The sequence below is a fragment of the Chelon labrosus genome (genome assembly GCF_963514085.1).
Source record: "Chelon labrosus genome assembly, chromosome: 6".
In the NCBI taxonomy this organism is placed as follows: domain Eukaryota; kingdom Metazoa; phylum Chordata; class Actinopteri; order Mugiliformes; family Mugilidae; genus Chelon; species Chelon labrosus.
The window spans coordinates 13,299,994-13,323,281 of record NC_140342.1 but is presented as its reverse complement, the minus strand read 5'-3'; the positions used below and the strand labels follow the sequence as shown (position 1 = coordinate 13,323,281).

The window sequence follows — 23,288 nt, the reverse complement described above, 5'->3', positions numbered from 1 at the left end:
TCATTAATCCCTCTGATAAAAATTAAAAGCTGAGTGGTGTCCCTTATGACATTACTTTCGTCCAGTGCCAAGGAATATAATGTAAATTTTTTTGTTTAGCTTGCTAGCTAAGTCTTCGTCATGAGTCACTGTCCTGCATGATAAGCTAATTTTTTCAAATTTGTTCTTGCTCTCAGGACAAAAGATACCTGCTGTCTCTACCATGCACTCTTTGAGAAACTCCCCTTCAGAGAAAGGCTTGCTGGTCCTTGCTAATTTGAATGCCAGCAAATAACTTGCCTTCGTGCTTGATTCTTGGATGGCAGTTTGTCGGATAAAAGTGTTTTGCTGAGCCTGCAAACTAGCTGCCAACCTCTGAGCAGTAGCCGTCCATTCTTGCATTGACTGGTTGTTAGCGTAATTAGCATGCTTGGTGGAAAAGTGATGGCTGATGTTGTATTCCTTTAGAACCGCAACGGTTTCTTGGCAAATAAGACATACAGCCTTTGACCGGACTTCAGTGAAAAAGTATTTAGTTGTCCATTCCTTATTAAACACTCGGCGCTCACTGTCGACTTTTCTTTTCTTCGCAACTCGTTGTTGCAGATGGGTTCAGAGCAGTAGCAGAGTAATAACGGAGAGTAGCCCGGGCTCCGCAAAATCTAGTCAAGTTATCACTGTGCCTAATGCGCCTTACAGGCATTACAGGACAAGGTCAAATGAATGCAGTCATAATACTGATATGATTTGATTTGCGCAATTCTGTATCAATCTTCGGCGGGCCGGATTAAAAAGACCAACGGGCCGGATGTGGCCCGCGGGCCATAGTTTGCCCACCCCTGGTCTAAATCAACCGACCGTTTGTCTGGTTTGAAATACTTAAAGCTAAAATTGGAATTTTTAATTACTCAAAATTCACTGAAAGGCACAGAGCATGGTAGAAATACATTGCCTGGCCAAAAAAAAGTCGCCACCTGGATTTAACTAAGCAAATAGGTACGAGCCTCCCATTGGATAATTACTGCATGGGTGATTATCTTTCAGCTGGCAACAAGTTATTTAACCCCAACTGATGCAATGAGTAACTTCTCATTTTTTAAACAACCATGTTGAAAGACACATCCTTTGTGCAGTGGTCAGACTGTCCCATCACCAATACAAGATCTTGGTGAAAAATTAATGCAACGCTGGATGGAAATAAATCTTGTGACACTGCAGAAGCTTATCAAAACAATGCTGCAGCGAATGTGTGCTGTAATCAAAGCTAAAGGCGGTCCAACGAAATATTAGTGTGTGACCTTTTTTTTTTTTTGGTAGCAACTTTTTTTTTTTTTTTGACCAGGCAGTGTGTGTTCGCAGTATATTTCATCTCAGTGGATACAAGACCTGAGCAGAGCCATCAGGGAACGCAGTGAGAAATTTCCTGCCATTGGAGTAATACTTCTCCAGGAATCCAGAGCTCTCCTGTGAATATAAGATTGGACAGGGTCAAAACATGCTAATTTTATATATATATACACACACACACACACACACACACACACCCCGTTTCTGTTGTTAAGGGACACCTCAGCAAGTACACAAATCCACACTGATGATTGGCTCCATTATAAAAGTGAGCTGGCCATTTATAAAAGGAACAGAAATCTAGCGAAAGATTATTTTTAGAGTTGCATTATGGGAGACGTAGGCTTAACATTCAAGTAATTTTAGACTAGTATTCTTTAAGGCTGGCCCTTGCCTCGTAATTGGAATTTAGGGAACTGAAGCTGTTACATAAAATTCCCCTGCTGTGTGATTTGTGTTTTAACACGTCAACGCTGATCTGAGGTGATGTGTTACCACACCCAAATTGCTCACCTGCATAAGCAACAAACAAATTCAGGCAACAGAAGGCAAGCTACTTAAATGTTTTGTTTAGTGGAGTCTGGTGACTTAGACGAGGTAGAAGAGATAATGGGTACGGATTCATATCAGGTCTGGTGGTCAATTAAGTTTAAACAGCAAATATTTTAAACATAACTGATGTAGATTCATTGCTAAGCTGTACTCCTTATCTGCTTCTCCAAACTAGGGGTGTGCCGAACATCTACAGTACCTCATACAACTCCATTTCAAACCATCCCTTTAGGAGTGGATCATTTATTGCATGTATTAATTAAACACAGTGTGACCACATGGGGGCAGTATACAGTGTCTAAAAAGGTCAAGATTACACAGACTTCTGCTCAAATATATTCTGGTCTTGATCTAACACCATCTGTGCAGTTTCAGATATTTGCAGCATACCAGGATAAACAAATGCCTCCTTGCTGTATATGGGTCATGAAGTAAATTTGTGGGTACCTGATGATGACACATGCCAAACTGAATTGGCTGGTGATCGCAAAAGGGGCCCAACCCCTGCTCCTCTTTCTCTTCCACCGTCAAGCTATTTTCAGTCGGATCCACAGTGCAGCATCCTTTTCCTGGATCACAAGAGAGTCGGAAGCTGAGGATGTTTGATTTTGGGGCAGCTAAACAACAGCACAGAATGAACCGTGTTAGTTTCAGTGTATTCCAGAGTCAAAATACACTTTTCTTTCAGGCAAATCGAAAAGTACATAAATGCCACAGATGTCTCATATGCCAGCTCATGCTCAATTATCATGACACGGATTTAAGGCTGCTAGTGTGTATGTTTGTGTCTGTGCATTTCTCATTTAGCGATTACTCACAGGTCTCTGCTCCAGGTAGATTAACAGAGTAACCCTCAAAAACCTTTGGTTCAGATTCTATTCTGTGAAAAAAATTACATTGCTCTTTAATAGTGCATTTTCATTTGTGTGTATCTCTAGAAGAGATTAAGGCCTTTTAAAAGGCGAATGCGTACCTAAGTTGAGATTCTAAGTCCTTGATAAACTTGTTGTGATCCTCCATCTTCCTGCCTTGGAAAGCCAGCTCCTCCGTCTCCTTTTCCTCCTCTGATGTCAGATTGCAAGACCCGAAATTTGTTCTCCCCTCAAACATCGTCACCAGCATCTGATGCAGTTGCTGCCGCTGAACGCAACAGAAGTGAGTTCTCTGAAAAGAACACAAAAGATGATTGGAAGAGGTTAACGTTTCAAAGGGTAAATTTGGTTTTGTACATGTACTATCCGTCTCACCTCAGGCTCCTGTACGCATGTGAGATCCAGCAGTGGGGGTCTGGCCTTTCCCCCACAGTACTCGCATGGTACTGGGTATTCTGTTGAAGGCTGGACAACAGAAAGCTAAACTGGACTGATCAGTAACATCATGCTGCAGTAGATGGAAAGTTAAAACACTGCATAGACATTTGATCTCAGTACCGCTGGGAGAACGGTTGCTAAGTTTGTCCTGGCGTTGTCCGACTCCCGATTGTACCTCAGCACTCCTGCGGCTCTGATACAATATGCGGGTGGGTCACTGACACACTGTGGATGTCCCTCTTGTATGCTCTTTCCAAACAGTGAGAAAAATACAAATCAAACGGAAGTAAACAAGACTTTAGTCAAAGACACAAGCAAGATAAAACATTAATTTACTACTTTGTCTGCCTTACGTGGTCGTGCGGGACAGACAGCGGATCATGTTCTAAAGTAGCAGCATCTAAATGTAAAACAGAAGTCAATGTTGGATCACTAAATCGTGTTTAGTCTAAATAAGAGATCGGCAATATTATTTTGTTAATGATTGGAGCAAACTTACAGGAAAAGCTGAACTTTTGTTTTGACATTTTTTTTGTCTGTCCCTCTGACTGTGTTCAGCGGGTTAATCCCTGCATGAAATAATATGACAGGAAGAAAAACATACAGTAAATGGAATAGAAAAGCACGTTCTATCTCCTATCGCTCACACTCATGTTGCTGTATTAGCATTATATTGTTAAAAGTATAAAACCAATTATCATACACAAGAGGAGAAACATAAAGGCCACAATGGCTGTAAGTTTTTTAGTTTTCATTGTGTGTCCATTGAATGTAGTTATAATTTTAGTGAGATATAATGAAGAGGTAATCCACTCACCACAACCGTAGTCAAATAATTAGGAATGCTTCACACTTGCTGGTGTTGTCAGTAACCTTGGAGATGAAGTAGGCTCCTGCTTACTGGTCACAATACAGACACAAACATAATGAAGCACACTTCTAGCGCACTGTTTAATACTTTTAAGTGCTGACTGCTCCAGGATTTAAACAACAGGGGATCCTTTTGCAATTTTTTTTGTCGAGGCTCAAGTTGAAGTTTAAGTAAGATTCAACCTCACAGCCTGTTTGACTGAATTTGGATTCCTTTGTTGAATATTTCTGAACTTGGTAATGTAGGCCCTCCACACTGAGTGAAAGATCTGACAAACAGACAAAATGCCAACTTTTACAGACGTCTAAGCGTAGATTTTGAAACATGAAAGCTCCAACAACACAAAAGTAAAAATGTCAAAACAGTCTCACCTCAGGGATCATTTGGTAGCTGTTCTGGATCAGCAGGTGGAGTGCGCCCATGCTGTTGCCATGGAGCTGTAGATGTTCAAATTCTTCCCTGAGCTTAGAGCCTGGCAGCTGACAAAACATCAGTAGGAAACCGACTGGAGAAAGTTTTATTTATTTATTTATTTATTATATATCAGTGAGGTGAACTGTTGTGGACTGAAAAAAAAAAAGATATATATATATAAAAAACCACAGACAATCAACCTCAAATCTCCGGTTCTCTTTCTTGACGGGGCCCACATGTTACCAATTTCAAATAATTACACAGCTTAATTAGGCTTCCTGTCGCAGCTTTTGATTGGCTGTCACTTCACCTGATTTTCCGGCTGCCGGAAAACGTCTCGATACAAATAGGAGCAAGAAGGAAGAACGCTCTTGACGTTTACTACGAGCCACGCACAACAGAATGATGCGTAAAGCAGCAAGGAGACGCGCGACTGTTTGCTTGGCTGCAACTGTTGTTCTTGCCTGTTTATTTGCGCAAACGGTCGACTGCTACCGACTGAGGAAAACCCAAAGACGAGAAGGGCGGAAAGAAGTCGACGCTCCCAGGACAGGCGTAAGTGAGGGAGATATCGCGTTCGGGAAAGTTTTGGAAAAAGGATCCGCGCCCACAGAGGAGACCAAGAAACCCTCAAATGCTTCCGTGGAGGATGAAACCGCTTACCAAGCTGACTGGACAGGTTGGTCGAGTAGCAGGAGCCTAGCATATGAAATGTTTTCAAATAACACTGACTTGCACGTGTGCTTAAATTTGTCTGTTAAATGAAGAAAAAAAAAAAGTATTATGTTTGTTATATTCCGTGTCAGGCTGGACAAGAGGACAAACCCAGGATGTCGGTGTCAAAGAAGCAGCATGGAAGCGCATGTCACCTTCCCTGCAGTGTGGTTGGGATCAGATGAAGTTCAGAGCAGTTGGACCAGGAGCTTCGCAGCTTGCTCTGGGGCAGGGTAACGTAACGCCTAGTTCACTGATTTCCACAATGTGATTCATTTTATGCAGTGGCTGCATAGTGTAACTGTTCCCACAGGAAATGCACCTCCAGTACCTTTGACCCAGGTCCCTCCTGCCTGTGGCTACACCTTGAACTCAAACTCCATGCTACTACTTCTGCTGGTTCCCTATGATGGCTGCAATGTGGTTCAAGAGGTAACCGTATTTACTAAAATGCAGCATTTGAATAATGGAAAGGGTGAAAATTGGTAGTTGATGGTGGCAAGATTTGTTAATTGGTAGGTAATCAGGAGCTAAAATGTCTCATTCCTTTGTCCTAAATTCTACTAAAGCCATTCTGTGTTGGGTTTAACTTTTGTTTGAATGCATCTCTGTGGTTCCCTCACCTTTCCGTAAAGTCCTTCTAGCTTAGCAGCTAGTTCCGTCACACGTGAGTAAAAAAAGTAGTGTAAAAACTAAGTGTGGCAAACTGTGAATTTCTAGGTTAAAAGATGGATCTTTATCAGGCTGTTACTACTTGAATGGTTACTTCTACAAAGAACTATTACTTGGCAATAGGTATAGACTAAATGAAACCCTGTTTAGCCTTTTGGATTCTGATTTTTGTTTTCTTGTCCCCAAGGGTGGAGGTTATACACTGCCAATGCTGTGGCAGGGAGTTCCAGTCTTGCTCAGATGTACCAAACCTGCAGTTCCTGGTCCTGCTGATCCAGGTCAACATGCACTTCAAAAAATTGTATACCCTCCATTAAACCCGCAGGTGCCCAGCAAGTACCCAGATGCATCAAATCCCCAAATTCCCCCACCCTATTTCTTTCCACCCCATATGATGTATCCTCCATATGGGCAACATTCCCAGTACCCTTCACCAGTTTTACCCAAGCCTGCAGTACCTGGTCCTGCTGATCCAAGTATCCCTGTACCTCAAAAAGCAGTGTACCCACCATTAAATCCACAGGTGCCCAGCAAGTACCCAGATGCATCAAATCCCCAATTTCCCCCACCCTATGTCTTTCCACCCCATATGATGTATCCTCCATATGGGCAACATTCCCAGTACCCTTCACCAGTTTTACCCAAGCCTGCAGTACCTGGTCCTGCTGATCCAAGTATCCCTGTACCTCAAAAAGCAGTGTACCCACCATTAAATCCACAGGTGCCCAGCAAGTACCCAGATGCATCAAATCCCCAATTTCCCCCACCCTATGTCTTTCCACCCCATATGATGTATCCTCCATATGGGCAACATTCCCAGTACCCTTCACTAGTTTTACCCAAGCCTACAGCACCTGGTCCTGCTGATCCAAGTATCTCTGTACCTCAAAAAGCAGTGTACCCACCATTAAATCCACAGGTGCCCAGCAAGTACCCAGATGCGTCAAATCCTCAATTTCCCCCACCCTATGTCTTTCCACCCCATATGATGTATCCTCCATATGGGCAACATTCCCAGTACCCTTCACTAGTTTTACCCAAGCCTACAGCACCTGGTCCTGCTGATCCAAGTATCCCTGTACCTCAAAAAGCAGTGTACCCACCATTAAATCCACAGGTGCCCAGCAAGTACCCAGATGCATCAAATCCTCAAATTCCCCCACCCTATTTCTTTCCACCCCATATGATGTATCCTCAGTATGGGCAATATTCCCAGTACCCTTCACTAGTTTTACCCAAGCCTGCAGCACCTGCAAAGACACCAGGAATGCCACAACTTCCACAGTACTCTTCCACTAACTTTTTCCTCCCACCCATTTCTCCAACTACTGCTGGCAAGCAAGTGACCATCGCTCCTCCCCACTTTCCATTTCAAGTGCCCGTGTTGCCACCATTGCCTTGGCCCCCGGCCCAGTTTCCTGCCCTTGGCAAAACCACAACTACTCAAACCCTTCCTTTTGTGCCTCCGTATCTTGTACCACTGCCTTATCCACAATATCCAAGCCCTCCTACGCCACCAACTACACAAGCTCCGACGGAATCGGTGCCCACACAGCCTCCAGTACCCTCCCACCATCGCCCAAACTTTCATGGCCCCTTTGAGTTTCCTTTTCCTCATACAAGCTGATTTGCTGAAACTGGTAATAAATGGTTTGGATAACTTGAGTGATATTGTCGGCTTGGTTTTTGAAAGAGCCCTTTGAGTGGAACATTTGTGTGGACAGTAGTGTATGATGGACTTGTATTTTTACCATATACAATGTTTTCAAAGTGGTGGTGTATATGAAGTGTGCATTTCTACATTTCTTTGTAACTGGTGGAGCAGAGTACGGTATTCAAATGAGTCGAGGAGGTATGAGCAGGTCATTGATAACGTCTCAAATGGATGTAAAACTACATTGCTGTTCTCAAATGAGAACTGATTTAAATGAAACTTAAAATATACATGGTTAGGAAATTGAGCCAATATTGTGTATCTGAGGTGCACTTTTGCACCTCTATAACAAATTAACTTCAAAACCTAGTAAGGGTCATCTGTTAAGGGTTTCCAATCAATGAAATGGGAATCAGGTTTTGAGTGTGCCTATTAAGTTTTAAAAGTCAAGGATTAGTCTGTCTGATCTTCTCAACACATGTGTATGATGGCATGGACAAGGGAGTTTCCTGAGGATCTCGGGGACAAAAATTGCTGTTCATCAAGTTGGAAAATGTTACAAAGCTGTCGAGTTCAGGAAGATTATCAGAGGTCACAAAGGAACCCAGGTTAACTTCTAAGCAGCTGAAGGCCTCTCTCACATTGAGTAATGTTCATGAATCCACCATCAGAACACAACCATTGTGTACATGTCAGACTGATAAGGCCACTGCTGTTTTCTAAACATGTGGACAAGCTGGAAGACTGGGAGGAAAATGTTCTGTGGATAGATGAGACTAAAATATTTTATTTGTCTTGAATGAGTTGCTCGTAACTGGAGATGAAACAATGCTGAATTCCAGAACCTCATCCTGTCTGTGAAACATGGGGATGGAAATGTCCCTGTTTAGGCCAGTTTTGCTGGATCTGTTCAAAAAAGGCAACTGTTGCCTTTTTTGAACCTTTTTGGATATACCATGACCTGGATTACTGAGAACCTTCACAGACATATACCAGCAAATTCTAAAAATGCCAGGGCATCTGTCCTTGAGCTGAATCTTAAGAGAAACTGGGCCATGCAGGAAGACATGTAGGATACCAAGTCCACAAGTCATTCAAAGGATGGTGAAAGAAGAACAAAATGAATGTTTTGGAATGACCAAGTCAAAGTCCTGACCTTAATCAGAAAGAAATGTTGTGGAAGGACCTGAAGCAGACAGTTCATGTGAGGAAACCAATCATTTGACTGTGCTCCCTGTGTCTACTCCTAGGACTTGTATAAAAATCTGCAGATCTTTTGAATCCTTTTGATGCAAAACTCTAGAAAATTCTGATGAAGGGGCACATACTTTTAGCGTCACCGTACACCGATCAGGCATAACCTTTGAAACAGTTGTGACTCATCATGGCCTTCTGAGGGTGTCCTGTGGTGTCTGGCAGCACAATGTTGTTAGTGGTTCCAGTGCATCCCACATATACTTGATCAGTTTGGGATCTAGTGAATTTGGAGGACAGGTCAACACCTTGTGCTGTTTTTCATGTTTTTGAGTTGTTCCTAAACCGTTTTTTTTTTTGTGTGTGACTGTGTCAGGCTGTATCCTGCTGGGAATGGCTGCTGCCATCAAGGAGTGTCATTGCTATGGGGTGGGGGTGCCTGGTCTGGTCTACGTGGGTGCTACATGTCTAAGTAACATCCACACGTTTCCCAGCAGAACATTGAATTGTCACAAGATGGTCAATGTTATTTACTTCTGATTCTATGTGTGTGTGTGTGTGTGTGTGTTTAAATGAACACTTGCAGATTCTATAAAACATTTGTTATGAGGTAAAATGTCATTGAGATGCAAATCATCAACTGGTACTAAAGTGGTTTTGTTTTGCTCCTAATAAATAATATGTTTATGTAGCTTAACAGCAAAATAACCTATAAAAACATCATGTAGGTATTGTTGTGTGCTGCATAATGAATGTCCTGAAGTGACAGGATTTGCCTAAGAACAACTCTGGAATCAGAGAGCAATGGCCCTTAATGAGCCCACCTGTTGTGTCCTGAATTAACACAGGTGCGAGCCACAGTCAGAGTTCCACGTAGCTGGTGTTGATTACCTGGTGCCAGAATGTGCACAGCAGTGAAAGCTGTGATTTAGTTGTTCTGCTTCATAGCGAGTTGCTTTCCATCTGCTTCAGGTTTGCATGCCCATTATGGACGGTGACTATGTAGGGAGGTGTAGGAGATGGCAAACTGTAGCAGTTCTGTTACTTGTGTGCTCTTTAGCCCCGAGTTTAACTGGTTTTAACTTGAAAGGGTTGAGCGTAAAAGTTGCACAAGACAAGCAAGCTAGTGAGGCTGCAGAAATGCAAATATGGAGTGGAAGTATTCTCTTTAATGGAGAAGAACCTAACTTCCAATCAGGACCTCTGTCTGCTGCTGCCACAGAAAATGATGGATTATTGCACACTGACTTGTATCAACCGGATGGTACAGGTAAGACATGACTGTTTATCTGCCAATTTGATATGCTGTGTTGATATAGCTATATACTAACAAGCCAGATGATGTTGAAATGATGTTGGAACATCTTGATATCTATAGATCTGTTTGAGCAGACATCGCAGCAGCAGAATGACAAGGCTAATGAAGCAGCATGGAGGCGCTTGAAGTTTTCACTGCAGTGTGGTCATAACAAGATGACACTGAAGGCTATGGGACCTGGTACTGGTGATTTACAACTGGACATGGGTAGAAATATCTTCTGTAACACATCCTGACTTAAATGATTATAAGCACATGACAGTATTTGTCATTTCAATATGTCTTCTTTCCCCCCTTCAGGCAATGCTCGTTCCATCCCTCTAATCCGGGTGCCCAAAACCTGTGGCTACTCAATGCATCAGAACGAATTGGGCCTTGTTTTAGTTGTTCTTTATGATGGCTGCAATGTGATACGGGAGGTATGTCTTTGCTCCTAAAAAATGAATTGGCAGAATAACTCTGAATGTGTAAGCCACTACAATGCTGAAGGTCAAGATTAGCTAGCATTGTAACATTTGATGTTGGCTTTTAGCAAATACTGAAACCCAGATCAAAAGCATAATATTTAACACAATTGCTTGTATAATCTTGTTTCAGAATGGGAGATATGTGTTGCCAGTGAGATGGTCGGAGAGTCCAGTTAAATTTGTCTGCCCCATGTCGCCAAGTCCCGATACAACTACCTCTCAGCCTGCTCAACAGTCCGGGAAATTTCCTTTCCATCGCAAGCTCTGGAACCGTCTTCGTAGTAAACGAGATGCAAATCACCACCATTCCATCTTAGATCCCGATAGTCTATATTATCACAATTTGTACAACTATTACATGTATGTGATGAATACTATGCTAACCACAAACACTCAAGAGAAGCTCCCTGGTTATCCTTTCTACCCAAATTACATTTATTACCCTTACTACCCCTACTACCCTCCCCAAAACCTACCAGAGATGACCACAGTGTCACAAGCCACTACTGGACATGGGACAACCTTAAACACTCCTCAGAAAAATCCCTATTATCCGATGTATTATCCTTATCCCCATTACCAACCTGAAGGGCAGTCGCTGTTGCAAGAAACCCCATATTATTTTGGATCTCCCTACCCCCCAATCAACCAGTATTTCCAAGGAAAACCTCAATACCCACAAACTCCGAATCTGCCCACGCAAGCTACTGAGCTTCCGCCTACCACAGGCAGTAAACCATTTGACCCCAGTCCCACAACCAAGCCGACGTCCGAACTCGCCACTAAACCAGCGATCAAACCTCCAGCGATCAAACCTCCAGCGATCAAACCTCCAGCGATCAAACTTCCAGCGATCAAACCTCCAATGATACCGACGACGGAACCCACCATAATTTGTGCAAAAAGAAAATATAAAATATGTGCCGGTAAGACAACGACAACCAGCAGTGGCAGCGATCCGGGTCAACAGAAACCTTATGTTCCTTTGAACCAGCTCCCCTTCGCTCCGTATGTTTCGTACAAGGCAGCTGGCAAAGTCCCAGGTGACCAGACAGACGTACCTGAAGCAGGTGGCAAAAATGGGATCCAGGCTCCGGAACACTCGGATGCGGATGCAGATTCAGATGCAGATGCAGATGCAGATGCAGATATTACCTTGTTTCCTGACTCTACAGATGAAGACGATGTTGAGTATGACTAGAGAAATCCCTACCTCTACAACCTAAACAAGAGAAAGTGGTAAGGTTTACTTTGAAACTTCTGAATTGGTGTGGATTAATGTGGTCATCAAGCTATATTGTTTTGCTTTTTTTTTGTAGGCGCTGGTTCCCTGTGTGGCTGAGCAATCAAACACTAAATTTAGAACTTGGTGTCACTTAATGCTTCATCTGTAAATGTAAATGTTTACCATTGGGGTCTATTAAACCACATGACATACAGAAAAGTTATGTGGTGAATCTGTGTCTCTGGTATTTATTTATTTATTTCATAGAATAGGTTTGATCATTTATTAAAGTAGTACAATATAATCCTAATTCTGCCTGCTGAATCTGCTGGATGCCTCATCCTACCTTTTTTTTTTTTTTTTTTTTTTTTTTTACGGTTTTGAAAATCTTACAAATTATTTATGCTGCTCATGTACCCACGTTTTGCTGAAATAATGAGCCAAAAGGACGACTGGTTGTACTCGCCATCTCAGAGACAGGAGTAAATAAAAGCGAGGCAATATTAAAATCACTGTTTGATAAAGAAATTTTCTTAAAATTGTCATTCAAGTCTTTCCTGCCTCTATACATGGCCGTTTTTCTAGGTTATTTTCTAAGAAACATGCATACAACGCATGAACACACATACACCCCATTCTGTCTGTTCCTATATATCTAGACACCGTGCTCTCTCTCTCTCCCCTGGGCGCCCTGTGTGACGCTGCATGCAAACAGATCCACACACATCACTGAAACTCAGCCACACGTGACAACTGAGAGACGTGTTATGCGTCTCCCTCGCAAAACTGAGATGCTCGTCTACTTTTCCCTTATTTAATGTTCTTGAATGTCACTTGGACTGGCTGGATTTTGCAGGGTGCTGAGCTCCAGAAATGTGCAAGAGATCCTGCAGATGACCTTTTATGCAACACTGTGCTCATGCCTGTTATAACTGCTACTTAAGATCGGGGATTAAAAATCATATGGAGTGGTTGTGTTTCTACAGTAAAGGTGAGTCTAAATCGGACTTGACTTTTTATTTTTTAACACAATTTAGGAATTTAGATCACGCTGTGCATTTGTCTGCCAGACACACAGATCACATGAGAACATAGCATCTACAGTGTAAATGTCGTAAATAATAATGCCATGATTTCATGTTTAAGTACTTTTGTTATTGTATTAACCTTTTTTCCGTGCTATCATAGAAAACATCAAGACATCATGTAAACTAACCAGGCCACAACAGCCAGCATTAGAGAAACCGATTTTGGTCAGAGATCTGTATCCGACCTCCATCTCTGGCCCTGTTCCCAGCCGGAGCACTTAGCCCCTCCTCCATCCACCCACTCCACAGTTTGCCTTTATGGAGGACTATGATGTGGACATGGATGAAGAAGAGGAGGGAGACGTATTCACCAGGAAGGCCACGGCAGGCCACTGGTGGGAGGACTGTGATGGCAACGGTGAAAGACAACACCAGATCGAAGGAAGAGGCTGTATGGTGAACAGCCGCAGTTGGGCCGAGGAGCTTCAGGATGTCTTTGCACCACAAGTGTGTTATAGTGGAGGGATAACCAGGCCGTCCAGCATCTCGGTGAGTGATTGAATGTCTCTCTTCTTTAGTCTACACTAGAAGTCAATGAGTCTACTTGTTCTGACGTCTTTAACTACATGAAAATAGAGTGAAGCAGGATCAAGGAAGCGGTTTAGAACAAATACGAAACAAAAGGTTTCTCCCAAGAAAATTATACACAGAAATAAAGTTCTATGCAGTACTGAATAATGTGTATTTACCATATGTGATTATTCTGATCAGGCAAAACATTATGACCGCTGACAGGAGAAGTAAATGACATAGACCATTGTGTGACAATACATTGTTCTGCTGGGAAACATTTGGACCTGGTATTAGTGTGACTGTTACTTAGACCAGACCAAGCACCCCCACCCCATAGCAATGACACTCCTTGATGGCAGCAGCCATCCCCAGCAGGATGCAGCCTGACACAGACACACACACAAAAACGGTTTAGGAACAACTAAAAAAACATGAAGAGCAGTACAAGGTGTTGACCTGTCCTCCAAATTCACTAGATCCCAAACTGATCAAGTATCTGTGGGATGCACTGGAACAAGCCTGATCCACGGAGGCCCCTCCCCTGAACCCATAGGACCCTAAGACCCCCACCAACAACACTCTGTTGCCAAACACCACAGGACACCCTCAGAAGGCCCATGTCCATTCTCTGACGAGTCACAACAGTTTTGGAGGCACAAGGGAGACCTACACAATATTAGGAAGGTGGTCATAATGTTATGCCTGATCTGTGTATGTTCCCCCTGAGACAATTTCCTGGGAGAGGCTGAGTATATTCGGCCTGATGCTAATGAAGGATGAAAGATGACCCAAAATGTTACCTTGTTTTGTGACGCAGCACAATGGGTCCTAACTTGGGAGTGTGTGCTGGTTTATTGTCTGTGTTCGTGTATGCACGTGTGGACACAAGCACCCTGTGCTTCCTTGTCTCTCTTACGCCTCGTCACACTCGAATCTGCGATGTGGAACGAGGCTAAAAGAGATTCCTTTAGGAGAAACAAACGGATAATGTAAAATGAAGAATCCCCTGCTCCACTTCAGGGCTGATGCAGATGCAGACGCCATGTGAGTGCTCCTTAAAAGTGCTGACATCTATTAGAGGAGCTTTAATAAACCAGCCGTGGCCTCTTTGATTGCTTTGTTTTCCAGTATTGCAGTCTCATGCATCAGACTATATTTGGTTTGGTCTTTTAGCTCATATTGCTCACCTTGTGTTGCGATTTATCAACTGTGTCATCTACCCTTATTTCTATAAATAGAAAGTCTGTCTCCTCTTATCAGAGCACAGATAATTAGCAGGCGTTATTTTGTCCTCTGCTTTGTATAAAGGAAAGATAAAGAGGCCAAGATACAGAAAGCAAGTGAGGAAGATGGAGGAACAGATAACAGATCAGGAAAGCAGTGGCAGCACTGAGCAGCAGCTCTCCCTCTCCCCTCCCTCCTCCATGTCTCTTTCCTCTTGCTTCCGTCTCTTCCCACTCTTTCCTCTCCTGCTCCCACATTGCTCCCCCCTCCCTCCTCTCTCTGCTGCCCGCTCCCCTCCTCCTCCCGTCGCCTCCCTCCACTCCCTCCCACCCTCGCTCTCCTGCACGGAGCTGCAGTATATGAGAGGGTCTCCTGGGTCTAGCTTCACTGCAGTGTAGAGGAGAGCAGGACGGCTGTTTTAGTACGATGCGCTGAAGGATGGTTCACCAGGAGAAACGCGTTTACCAGGTGCGGGGGTTCGTGTTTGCTTGTGTTGGTGTGTTATTCCGACGGTGTAGCATGTAACACAGGATATTTACAGGTATCCATGATAGGTATCCATCATGGGTGTGCTGCTGTAGATAAATCAGCCATACTGGATGAGTGGATGTGATTGCAAAGGGAGTGGGTGTGTTCATATGTGAAACCTACTGTATTCTCACGGATCCTCATTCAAATATGAAATAATCTCATTTAATTGATATTATCATATACTGATATTATCAGATGATGATGTATCTATTGTAATGGCTGTACATTTGAATTTGCTATGCCACACACTTTCATCCTGAGTGCTAAAATAGGTTTTGTATGAATTTAGATGTGTGTATGTAAGAGGTCTGCGAGTAAGGAGGACATCCGGTTGTCCGAAGTGGGCGAGCAGGAGGCTGTGTTGGTTTGGATGGTGACGGCGAGCAACTGATTTATGCTCTTACATCCCAGCCTCATCTAATGATGCGTCATAAAAGGGTGCGAGGTGGGGCAGTTTTGAGGTTATTTCGAGAGACGTAAACGTAAGAGAGACGTCTCTAATTTTGGAGGAGGTGGTGTTCAACTGTTGCTGATGATGCGAGTGTTTGTGTCACAAGCACATGCAAACGTGGGCGGCCCGGAGAGCATTTGGCACAATCCCATCGTGTAAAAATACTTTGCCCGCTGTGGCAGAGTAGAGAGTAGAGAAGCATTTTGTTAAATATTTCTGCGTGAGACTCTAACAAAGAGCAGGGTTAGGGTTAAGAGCAGCTACGGCGTGGGAGCAAACTGTAAAAGGATAAAGGATACAGGGGAAGGATGTAAACTGCACGAGCACGGCAAGAAAAGGAAGAAGACAAAATGAACGCCGAGATAAACTAAAGTGGGGAAAAAAAAAAATGAGAGGATGCCAGTCGAGGGGAGACGTGCCACCTACAGGAAGTTGCGAAACACCGGGGCAGAATGACGTGGCATTTTACACCAGCAAGCCTGGAGGGAAGGCGTAGAGTTTCTAAACCGTTTTCGAACTTAGGTGCTGTCTGGTTTAATGTAAATACGCAAATTAGTCAAAGATTAGTGAATTAGTAATTATAGCCCTGTGGTGGCAGTTACCAAATAACTCACACTTCACTTGTAATTGGTCAAAAGAAAATAAAAGTGTATAAAAAAATGTGCATGTGACTAAAAATGAAGAAATAATTGTGTTAATTATTTTTTACATCTGGAAGGAGAGAAGAAAAATACTGTGTACTTTCCCACCGTGTTGAAACGGGAAGTTATTGGGGAACTGCTAATCTGCTCGTTCATTCATTCATTTTCTATATCAGTGTGTTCATTCAGGGCTTGTAACGGGCCCCCAGGATGCATCAGGTGAACAGCAGGGTTCACACTGAACAGGTTGTCAGCAAACATTCAGCCTCCAACTGGGTCAACAATCACGTTCACGCTTGTACACGTGGGCAGTTTTTAACCTGACCTGGCTGTGGGAGGAAATGAGAACACCCAAATCTGCTTTCTTAACCAGGGTACATGTGTTATTAGGATATATCTGCTGTGGGGGTTATTTAAGCTTACAGCTAAGTAGAAGGAAAGAACAAAGAACTGATTTCTGACGCAGAGAGTGGTCGTTCATTTTATTAATATTCAAGTATTCATGGCTTTAATTTCTACGCACTCGGCTCAGTCATTCTTCCTCAGAATATGTGGCCCACTTGGTCAGTCAAGCAGAGATGACAGCACAGGAGCTGCACTTTTACTAATACTCTTTTTATTCACGTATATTTTTTTTGTGGTTTCTGGCAGGCCCAGAGGAATGAGCGAGAGTCCATCAGGCAGAAACTTGCCCTTGGCAGTTTCTATGACGACGAGCCCGTCATCTACACCAGCTGCAGCAAGAACGGCCCATCCTCCCGGTGGGTTTGAGACGAATGTGTGTGTGTGTGTGTGTGTGTGTGTGTCAGGGTTTGATCAGTGTGCTGTTGTAGCCCTTTGAAGACCGACACCAATACTATTGTGTTGTCACTTCAGAAGTTAAAATCTTTTTTTAGACCTTATTGTCACACTGAAGGCCGGGAAACAGTTTCTGCTTTAACACAGACTGTTATATTCCATAAACAATAAGAACAATAGCCCAATCAGAATAAAAATGCTTCAATTAAACACCTTAATCGGGAAAACAAACACTGATCTAAGGAATATACAATCAGCTTGATAGGTTTAAATCTTTTGATAAACATGATTTGGGCACTGGTTTGAAATGAGGAATCCAGCTGGAACAGATGTGGGCAGCACCACTGAAAATATGGATCCACCTTGGTCATCTTCCAAGGATTTCATTGTTGTCAATACAGGTGTGGGAGTGTGTTGGGTTGGGGGCCGTCAGATATGACGCTCTACAGTGGGAAGTACCACTCTGTGTATGTCAAAAGTATTATTCTTATAGGTGTTCAGGGGCATGTACATTCATATCTTTTTGGATCATTTTTATTTTGCATCCATGTAAATGGTTAAGTTGGAATCTCTGATCCGAACGATTTCAGTTTGTTTGAAGGAACAACAACATACCTTTTGAAATTTTTGTTTATTAACTGTAAGTTATTTAGATTTTGCATGCTGCCCATACAATATATATTACATATAAACATAACACATTTAAAGCAAGCACGGTGTAACAGTTCGCAGCACCCCAAATAAGGTGATTTTGAAATAGTTTTCTGATTGACTTTGAAAACTTTTGTGTTCCTTCCTTTCGTAGCCTAAGGACAGTCTAAATAAAAAACCTGCTTGATAATCTAAAAAAGGTTCAGTTTCGCAAAGCTAAAATGGTATGTTTTTAAGATTTTCATCCTCGACTTTCTCCAGTTCAGTTAGATGCCAAGATAAAAATCAGTCATCGACAGCATGGGAAGTTAAGACTAACAGCCAGGAGATGGCGATATTCTCACAGTATCTATTAACTAAACTATGAACAGACATATTCAAAAGGATCAGCGTTGGGATTGACTCATTGGCTCGGGTGTCAAGCCGACTGACAGTAAATGACGGCAGGCCCTATGTGGACGTCCTATCAGAAGCAGTGACTCATATGGCAAAGGGTACTGTGCAAAAAAGGAGGCACAAGAAAATAAGTTAAATAATCATGTGTCTTGAGGAAGAGAGCAAATGAGTCATGTAAATCACAAACAAGCAGAAACAAAGTGAAAGCTTTCCCGGAAAGCCACAGACATGTTTACAGTCAACCTAAGGGAATTCATGCTGGACTTAATAATAACTCATTTAAATATCTGAACTAGACCAAAGGGGGGTAAGGAAAGAGCTAGCACGAAGGGTGTGGTTAACCTCTGTTACGTGATAAGTTACTGAGATTTCATGAGGAACATGTAGAATATTTATAAGTCATTAAAAATATATATCTTCCATTCAAAAGTGTGGCCAGAAAATAATTAAATGTAAACGGTCTCACATCTGAATATGTTGTGATTTATTTTACAACATTAGTCTGCATTAGCCTAAAAACATGCCTTAATTTAATTTAATTTAATTTAATTTATTAGAATTTAATTTAATTTAATTTAATGTCCATATTAAACATGTTGGCCTCCACCAACCTGTTTTAAAGAGCAATATAAATAAAGTTAAAGAATATCTTGAAATTTAAGGCCTTCATTAAATCATTTTACAAATACGTATTGAAAGCGTTACACAGTAGATTATGTCATCAAACCCAACAAAAGGAAATTCTTTTTCCCATGACGGTGATATGTCATATTTGTAACTGAGGTTTGGGACGCCCACTACAGCGTGTACACGCTGGAAGGAGTTGCACTACATCAGAAACAAGGTGGTTAAACACAGACAATACACCTACAGCCAAACTCTTCACTGACCTCTAGTAACCTTCTGATTCATTGATTTATTTTTTTTTATTTTTCCATGCAATACCTTTTACTTTATACCAATCAGTGGGGCCCTCCCCTTAACACTCACCACACACACACATACACACTGCAGCCTCCTCTTTGAGGAAGTGCAGGTCTGTCTGCTCCTGAAAGAAGAAGTGATGCCTGAAATAAGTTCACAGCTGCAATTGGTAGAATTTGAGCCATGTGACCTCGATTGGAGGTAAAGGTGCATCCGCTGGGGTTTAGTGAGGGGTGGAAATTCCAGGAGCGCAGCATCCAGTTCGTGAGAGGCTTCTTAAGTAGATGTTCTCATTCTGTAGGGGGAAGACACTTTGGGCTGTTAGGTTCTTTCGGAGTTCTATGATCTGGAATTTAATGAATGGTGTTTGCTTTTGGAAAGGCTGAGGTTGAGGTTTCAGTGGCTTGTGCGTAACTGCTACTGTAACTAGCTTCTGTTGTTTCATTAAAACTTAAACCTCATCCTACTTCCAGCTTTTACGTCACACCTTGTGAGTATTCTGACATCAGAACGCTTCACGGCCAAAAGCAGGCACCTATATGCAACACCCACATATAACATCGGATTATGTCATTTTGAAACTAGCGCACTGCTTTGACGGTGCCTCTTTTCTCAAGAAAAGTTATTCATGAAATGTTGAAACTAAATGGGGACAAATCATTGCAGCAAGGCTCCAAGATGAGTTAACATCACTGCTCTGTTAGATTCTCCTTCACCAACACCAAATAAGGCCATTTTCTGGGCCTTCATTATGCTGGAAAGCTTCCCAATGATCGCTTTAAAATGCGATAGTTGGACACTCACAGTTGTATTATAACATATAAGTATGTATAGTACTATGGCATTACTGATAAAACATCTACATGTGCTTTTTTTTTCTCAAAAAAAAAAGAAAAAAGGAAATACTTTAAGCTTCTTTTCTAATTAGAAAAAAAGGGCACTCTTCCTGTGTTGTGCTGTAAAAAAAAAAAATCCAGTTGTTTCCACATGGACTCAGGCACATGATGTTAAGCGCGGTACAAACTTTTTGACTCTTCTACTTTCCTTTTGTTTTTCAGTATTAGTTGCTATTCACTTTAAGCATTCTGCTAATGCTTAAATGTTTTGGTCCAAACATTACCCGGCTTTTCCGCTCTCCACTCCCCTCTTCATAAACAATGTTGTTCACAGTATATAGGATAACCTTGCTGAAGATACATACAGTGGCACAAATTCCCATCCAGTCTTGCATGTTGTGGCTGCATTTATTTTTTTTTGCGTGCAAACCACATCACTACAATCCATAAGTAATTTCCCTTTTCTCTCTATAGGTTTCATTGTGGCTAACAGATGTTTTCTTTCCCTCTGGACTGTGTTTTTCCCCAGGCTGCAGAGTGGGGTGAATTTGCAGGTGTGTTTCGTTAACGACAGCAGCAGCGACAAAGACAGCGATGCTGAGGACAGCAGGACAGAGACCAGCCTGGACACGCCGCTGTCCCCTGTGGTACGCACCCTTAGACAGTGTCTGAGTCTTATTGTGCGTGCGTTTTATGCGTGTGTTGTGTCCACTGGCATCATAATACCGCGTCCTTTTCAGAGCAAGCAGAGCTCGTCGCTGTCGGACCGAGACACCGCGGAGGAGGACTCCGATCCGTTAGACGACTGCGGCGGGTTTTGGCGGGTGCAGCGGAGACTTCAGGAGGAGGCCCGGGTGGCGCTGGCTCTGGCTAGACCCATGGCCCGCATGCAGGTGGAGGTGGAGAGGCAAATCCAGCTGCACAGACGTTCACCTGTGGCCGACTTGGTTAGTCACACACAGAGAGAGAGAGAGAGAGAAAAGGGGATTTATCAGTGGAGCCCTTTGTTCTTTATTCCATGAAAAATACTATTTAAGAAATGATTCAGGACATTGAAGGACAAATTCAAAGGGAAAGTAGGCTGCTGTTACAGTAAACACAGCACAATAAAAATTACATAAGGGACTTGCATGGCTTGAAAAGGTCATCAGTCGTGCCTTTTTTTTGTGTGTTTGTGTGTGTACACAAGAGAAAGTCCCTAGAAACTAGCAAACGAAAAGAAAAGAAAGTTTGTCCCATTGGATGGATAAAGGGCATCTGCGATTCCAGTTAGACCCAGTTGACTTTTTTATCAATATGGAACCACACTATTTCAGTCTTTATTCACTCTGACATGCGGTCATTTCCTGTGTGTGTGTGTGTGTGTGTGTGCGTGCTTTCACATCTGCAGCTTCCCCATCTCCCCCACATCAGCGAGGGCCTAATGAAGAGGAATCTGAGGCGAGGGGACATGAGAGACATGAGTCTTGGGCAGCTGCAAGTCATCACGAATGACTTACACTCACAGATTCAGAGTGAGTACACGCACACGTATGACACCAGGTAAACCCCCTGCTCCTCACAGGATTCTACTGACCTCCCATTTTAGAGAGAAACTGTTGTTGGCAGGAGGAAAAAACCCCCCACATATGTTCACTGTGTTGGGTTCATATTTAGGAAATAATTAAACTGTGGCTTTAATGCGGTTTAACTCATCCACATTACTTTCACATTCAAATTATGTATAAAAACAAGCTTCTAATGAACTATGCTGATAATCCTTTTAAAAGTCATGCTTACTAGTCAGAGGAATAAACGAATTCCATCATCGCTTCCTGGCTGAGCTCTATGAATACCAAATACATTACAATATATCAAAAACAAAAATGAATCAACAAGCATGGGAATCCTCTAATCCCTTTTTCCACAGATCAGACTCTATTCTCGTAAAAGGGTTTCTGCTGGCCACTATAGCGACCCGCTTAACAATTAATTCCCTCTTTAATGTAACTTGCAGCTGCCCAAGACATGAGTCTTGGGCAGCTGCAAGTTATCACGAATGACTTACACTCACAGATTCAGAGTGAGTACACGCACACGTACGACACCAAGTAAACCCCCTGCTCCTCAGAGGATTCTACTGACCTTCCATTTTAGAGAGAAACTGTTGTTGGCCGGAGGGAAAAAAAACCCCACATATGTTCACTGTGTTGGGTTCATATTTAGGAAATAATTAAGCTGGCCACTATAGTGACCCCTTTTACAATTAATTCCCTCTTTAATGTAACACAGGTCTAAATGAGGAGCTGGTGCAGTTGCTGCTGATGAGGGACGAGCTGCATGTGGAGCAGGACGCCATGCTGGTGGACATAGAGGACCTCACCAGGTGAAGCGCCGCTTTCTCCGTCCTGTATCTGGCGTCTCTCAGTACATGTGCTGCAAATTCTGTGTGAGATGATCTGCTGAAGCCTTATTTTGGAGATGTTCTCACTTTAATGCCCTTCTTGTCTTTTGTCGTGACAGGCACGCGCACAGCCACCAGCGGCACCAGGCCGAGAAAGCCATCTCTAAATAAACCCCCCCCGTCCACACGTGTGTCTGTCTGCACGCCGTCCGAGCCCCCCTCACCCCCACACCCCCACTCCCACTCCACAGACTGTCACTAGTGTTGCCAATGAAACTCCATCCGTGCTGACTGTTTCTGGAGAGCTGAATACAGTAAATGGTATTGACACACACACACTTAATATATTGCGCCACATGAAGCTTTTTGGAGAACAAGGCCTGTAAGAGAAGATCCCAAATTTCAAAGTGGACAGTTGAGAACTGCGCAGGCATTTCACTTCCACTAAGCACGATCAATCACGCCGCACTTCAGAGAATTCAAGGGGAATCCTCTTGACTTAATTCCAACCCTGACTCTTCTCGGCCCATTTTGCACGGTGCATTTATTTATGTTAATGCTGCGTTGGAGAGAGCACCAGCGTAAAAGAAACGGTAATAATGAGTTCTGCAAACAGGCTGTGTCCGATTGAGACCCAGGAACGATTATCTTCTGTTTGTCTGTGTAATAAATAACCAAGGGAGTTGATCAGCTCGTCTGTAGAAATGCTCCGTTCACCTGTGTACCATTTATTCCACTAAGAGCACTGTGCCATTCCCGTTTACCGCTGGAATTCACTACCAAACATCACACATCTGGGCTGTTGCAATAGAAAATGACACAATATACAAGATGCAGCAGCAGCTTCACACATAAAAGTCATTTAGACACAGTTTAGACACTGGATAGTAGCTGCTACAGTTTCCACCTGCTTTTAAGATATACGTAGAGCTTTACTGGACAAATTTGTATTGATCTGATAAGTAAAATACACAAACTTGATGATTTTATTTTTAGGTTGATGAAAGGATAAAAAAAAATAGAGAAGGGGAGGGCATCTTAACACAAAGAGCCACCTCTCAATAAAATATGCAATTTCATTTTTGTTATGCTTAATTTACTAAAAAATTAAAGTAAATATGTAGAAGTAATATAT

At 42.7% G+C, this 23,288-nt stretch overlaps 3 protein-coding genes across 5 annotated transcripts; all 3 read left to right on the top strand.

Annotated features, from left to right (window-relative positions):
• Positions 1 to 4,863: 4,863 nt before the first annotated feature.
• Positions 4,864 to 7,520, top strand: LOC311489970 (uncharacterized protein). 2 transcript variants are annotated; one of them, XM_084547292.1, is made up of 5 exons: positions 4,864 to 5,152; positions 5,280 to 5,420; positions 5,501 to 5,619; positions 6,047 to 6,172; positions 6,203 to 7,520. In XM_084547292.1, exons 1-5 carry the CDS (start codon positions 4,876 to 4,878, stop codon positions 7,484 to 7,486), a joined length of 1,947 nt encoding a protein of 648 aa, XP_084403418.1. In that variant the 5' UTR covers positions 4,864 to 4,875; the 3' UTR covers positions 7,487 to 7,520. The 2 variants fall into 2 exon arrangements, with proteins under 2 accessions (XP_084403418.1, XP_084403417.1); XM_084547291.1 differs by having other exon boundaries at positions 6,047 to 7,520.
• A 1,998-nt stretch (positions 7,521 to 9,518) lies between these two features.
• On the top strand, positions 9,519 to 11,996 carry LOC311489971 (uncharacterized protein). Its single transcript, XM_084547293.1, has 5 exons — positions 9,519 to 9,977; positions 10,086 to 10,232; positions 10,326 to 10,444; positions 10,623 to 11,731; positions 11,812 to 11,996. Exons 1-4 carry the CDS (start codon positions 9,686 to 9,688, stop codon positions 11,691 to 11,693), a joined length of 1,629 nt encoding a protein of 542 aa, XP_084403419.1. The 5' UTR covers positions 9,519 to 9,685; the 3' UTR covers positions 11,694 to 11,731; positions 11,812 to 11,996.
• Positions 11,997 to 12,345: 349 nt separating this feature from the next.
• Positions 12,346 to 22,359, top strand: LOC311489978 (schwannomin-interacting protein 1-like). 2 transcript variants are annotated; one of them, XM_084547302.1, is made up of 8 exons: positions 12,346 to 12,708; positions 12,906 to 13,294; positions 16,817 to 16,926; positions 20,300 to 20,417; positions 20,511 to 20,717; positions 21,161 to 21,284; positions 22,042 to 22,135; positions 22,273 to 22,359. In XM_084547302.1, exons 2-8 carry the CDS (start codon positions 13,064 to 13,066, stop codon positions 22,322 to 22,324), a joined length of 936 nt encoding a protein of 311 aa, XP_084403428.1. In that variant the 5' UTR covers positions 12,346 to 12,708; positions 12,906 to 13,063; the 3' UTR covers positions 22,325 to 22,359. The 2 variants fall into 2 exon arrangements, with proteins under 2 accessions (XP_084403428.1, XP_084403427.1); XM_084547301.1 differs by having other exon boundaries at positions 20,300 to 20,717.
• The last annotated feature ends 929 nt before the right edge of the window (positions 22,360 to 23,288 follow it).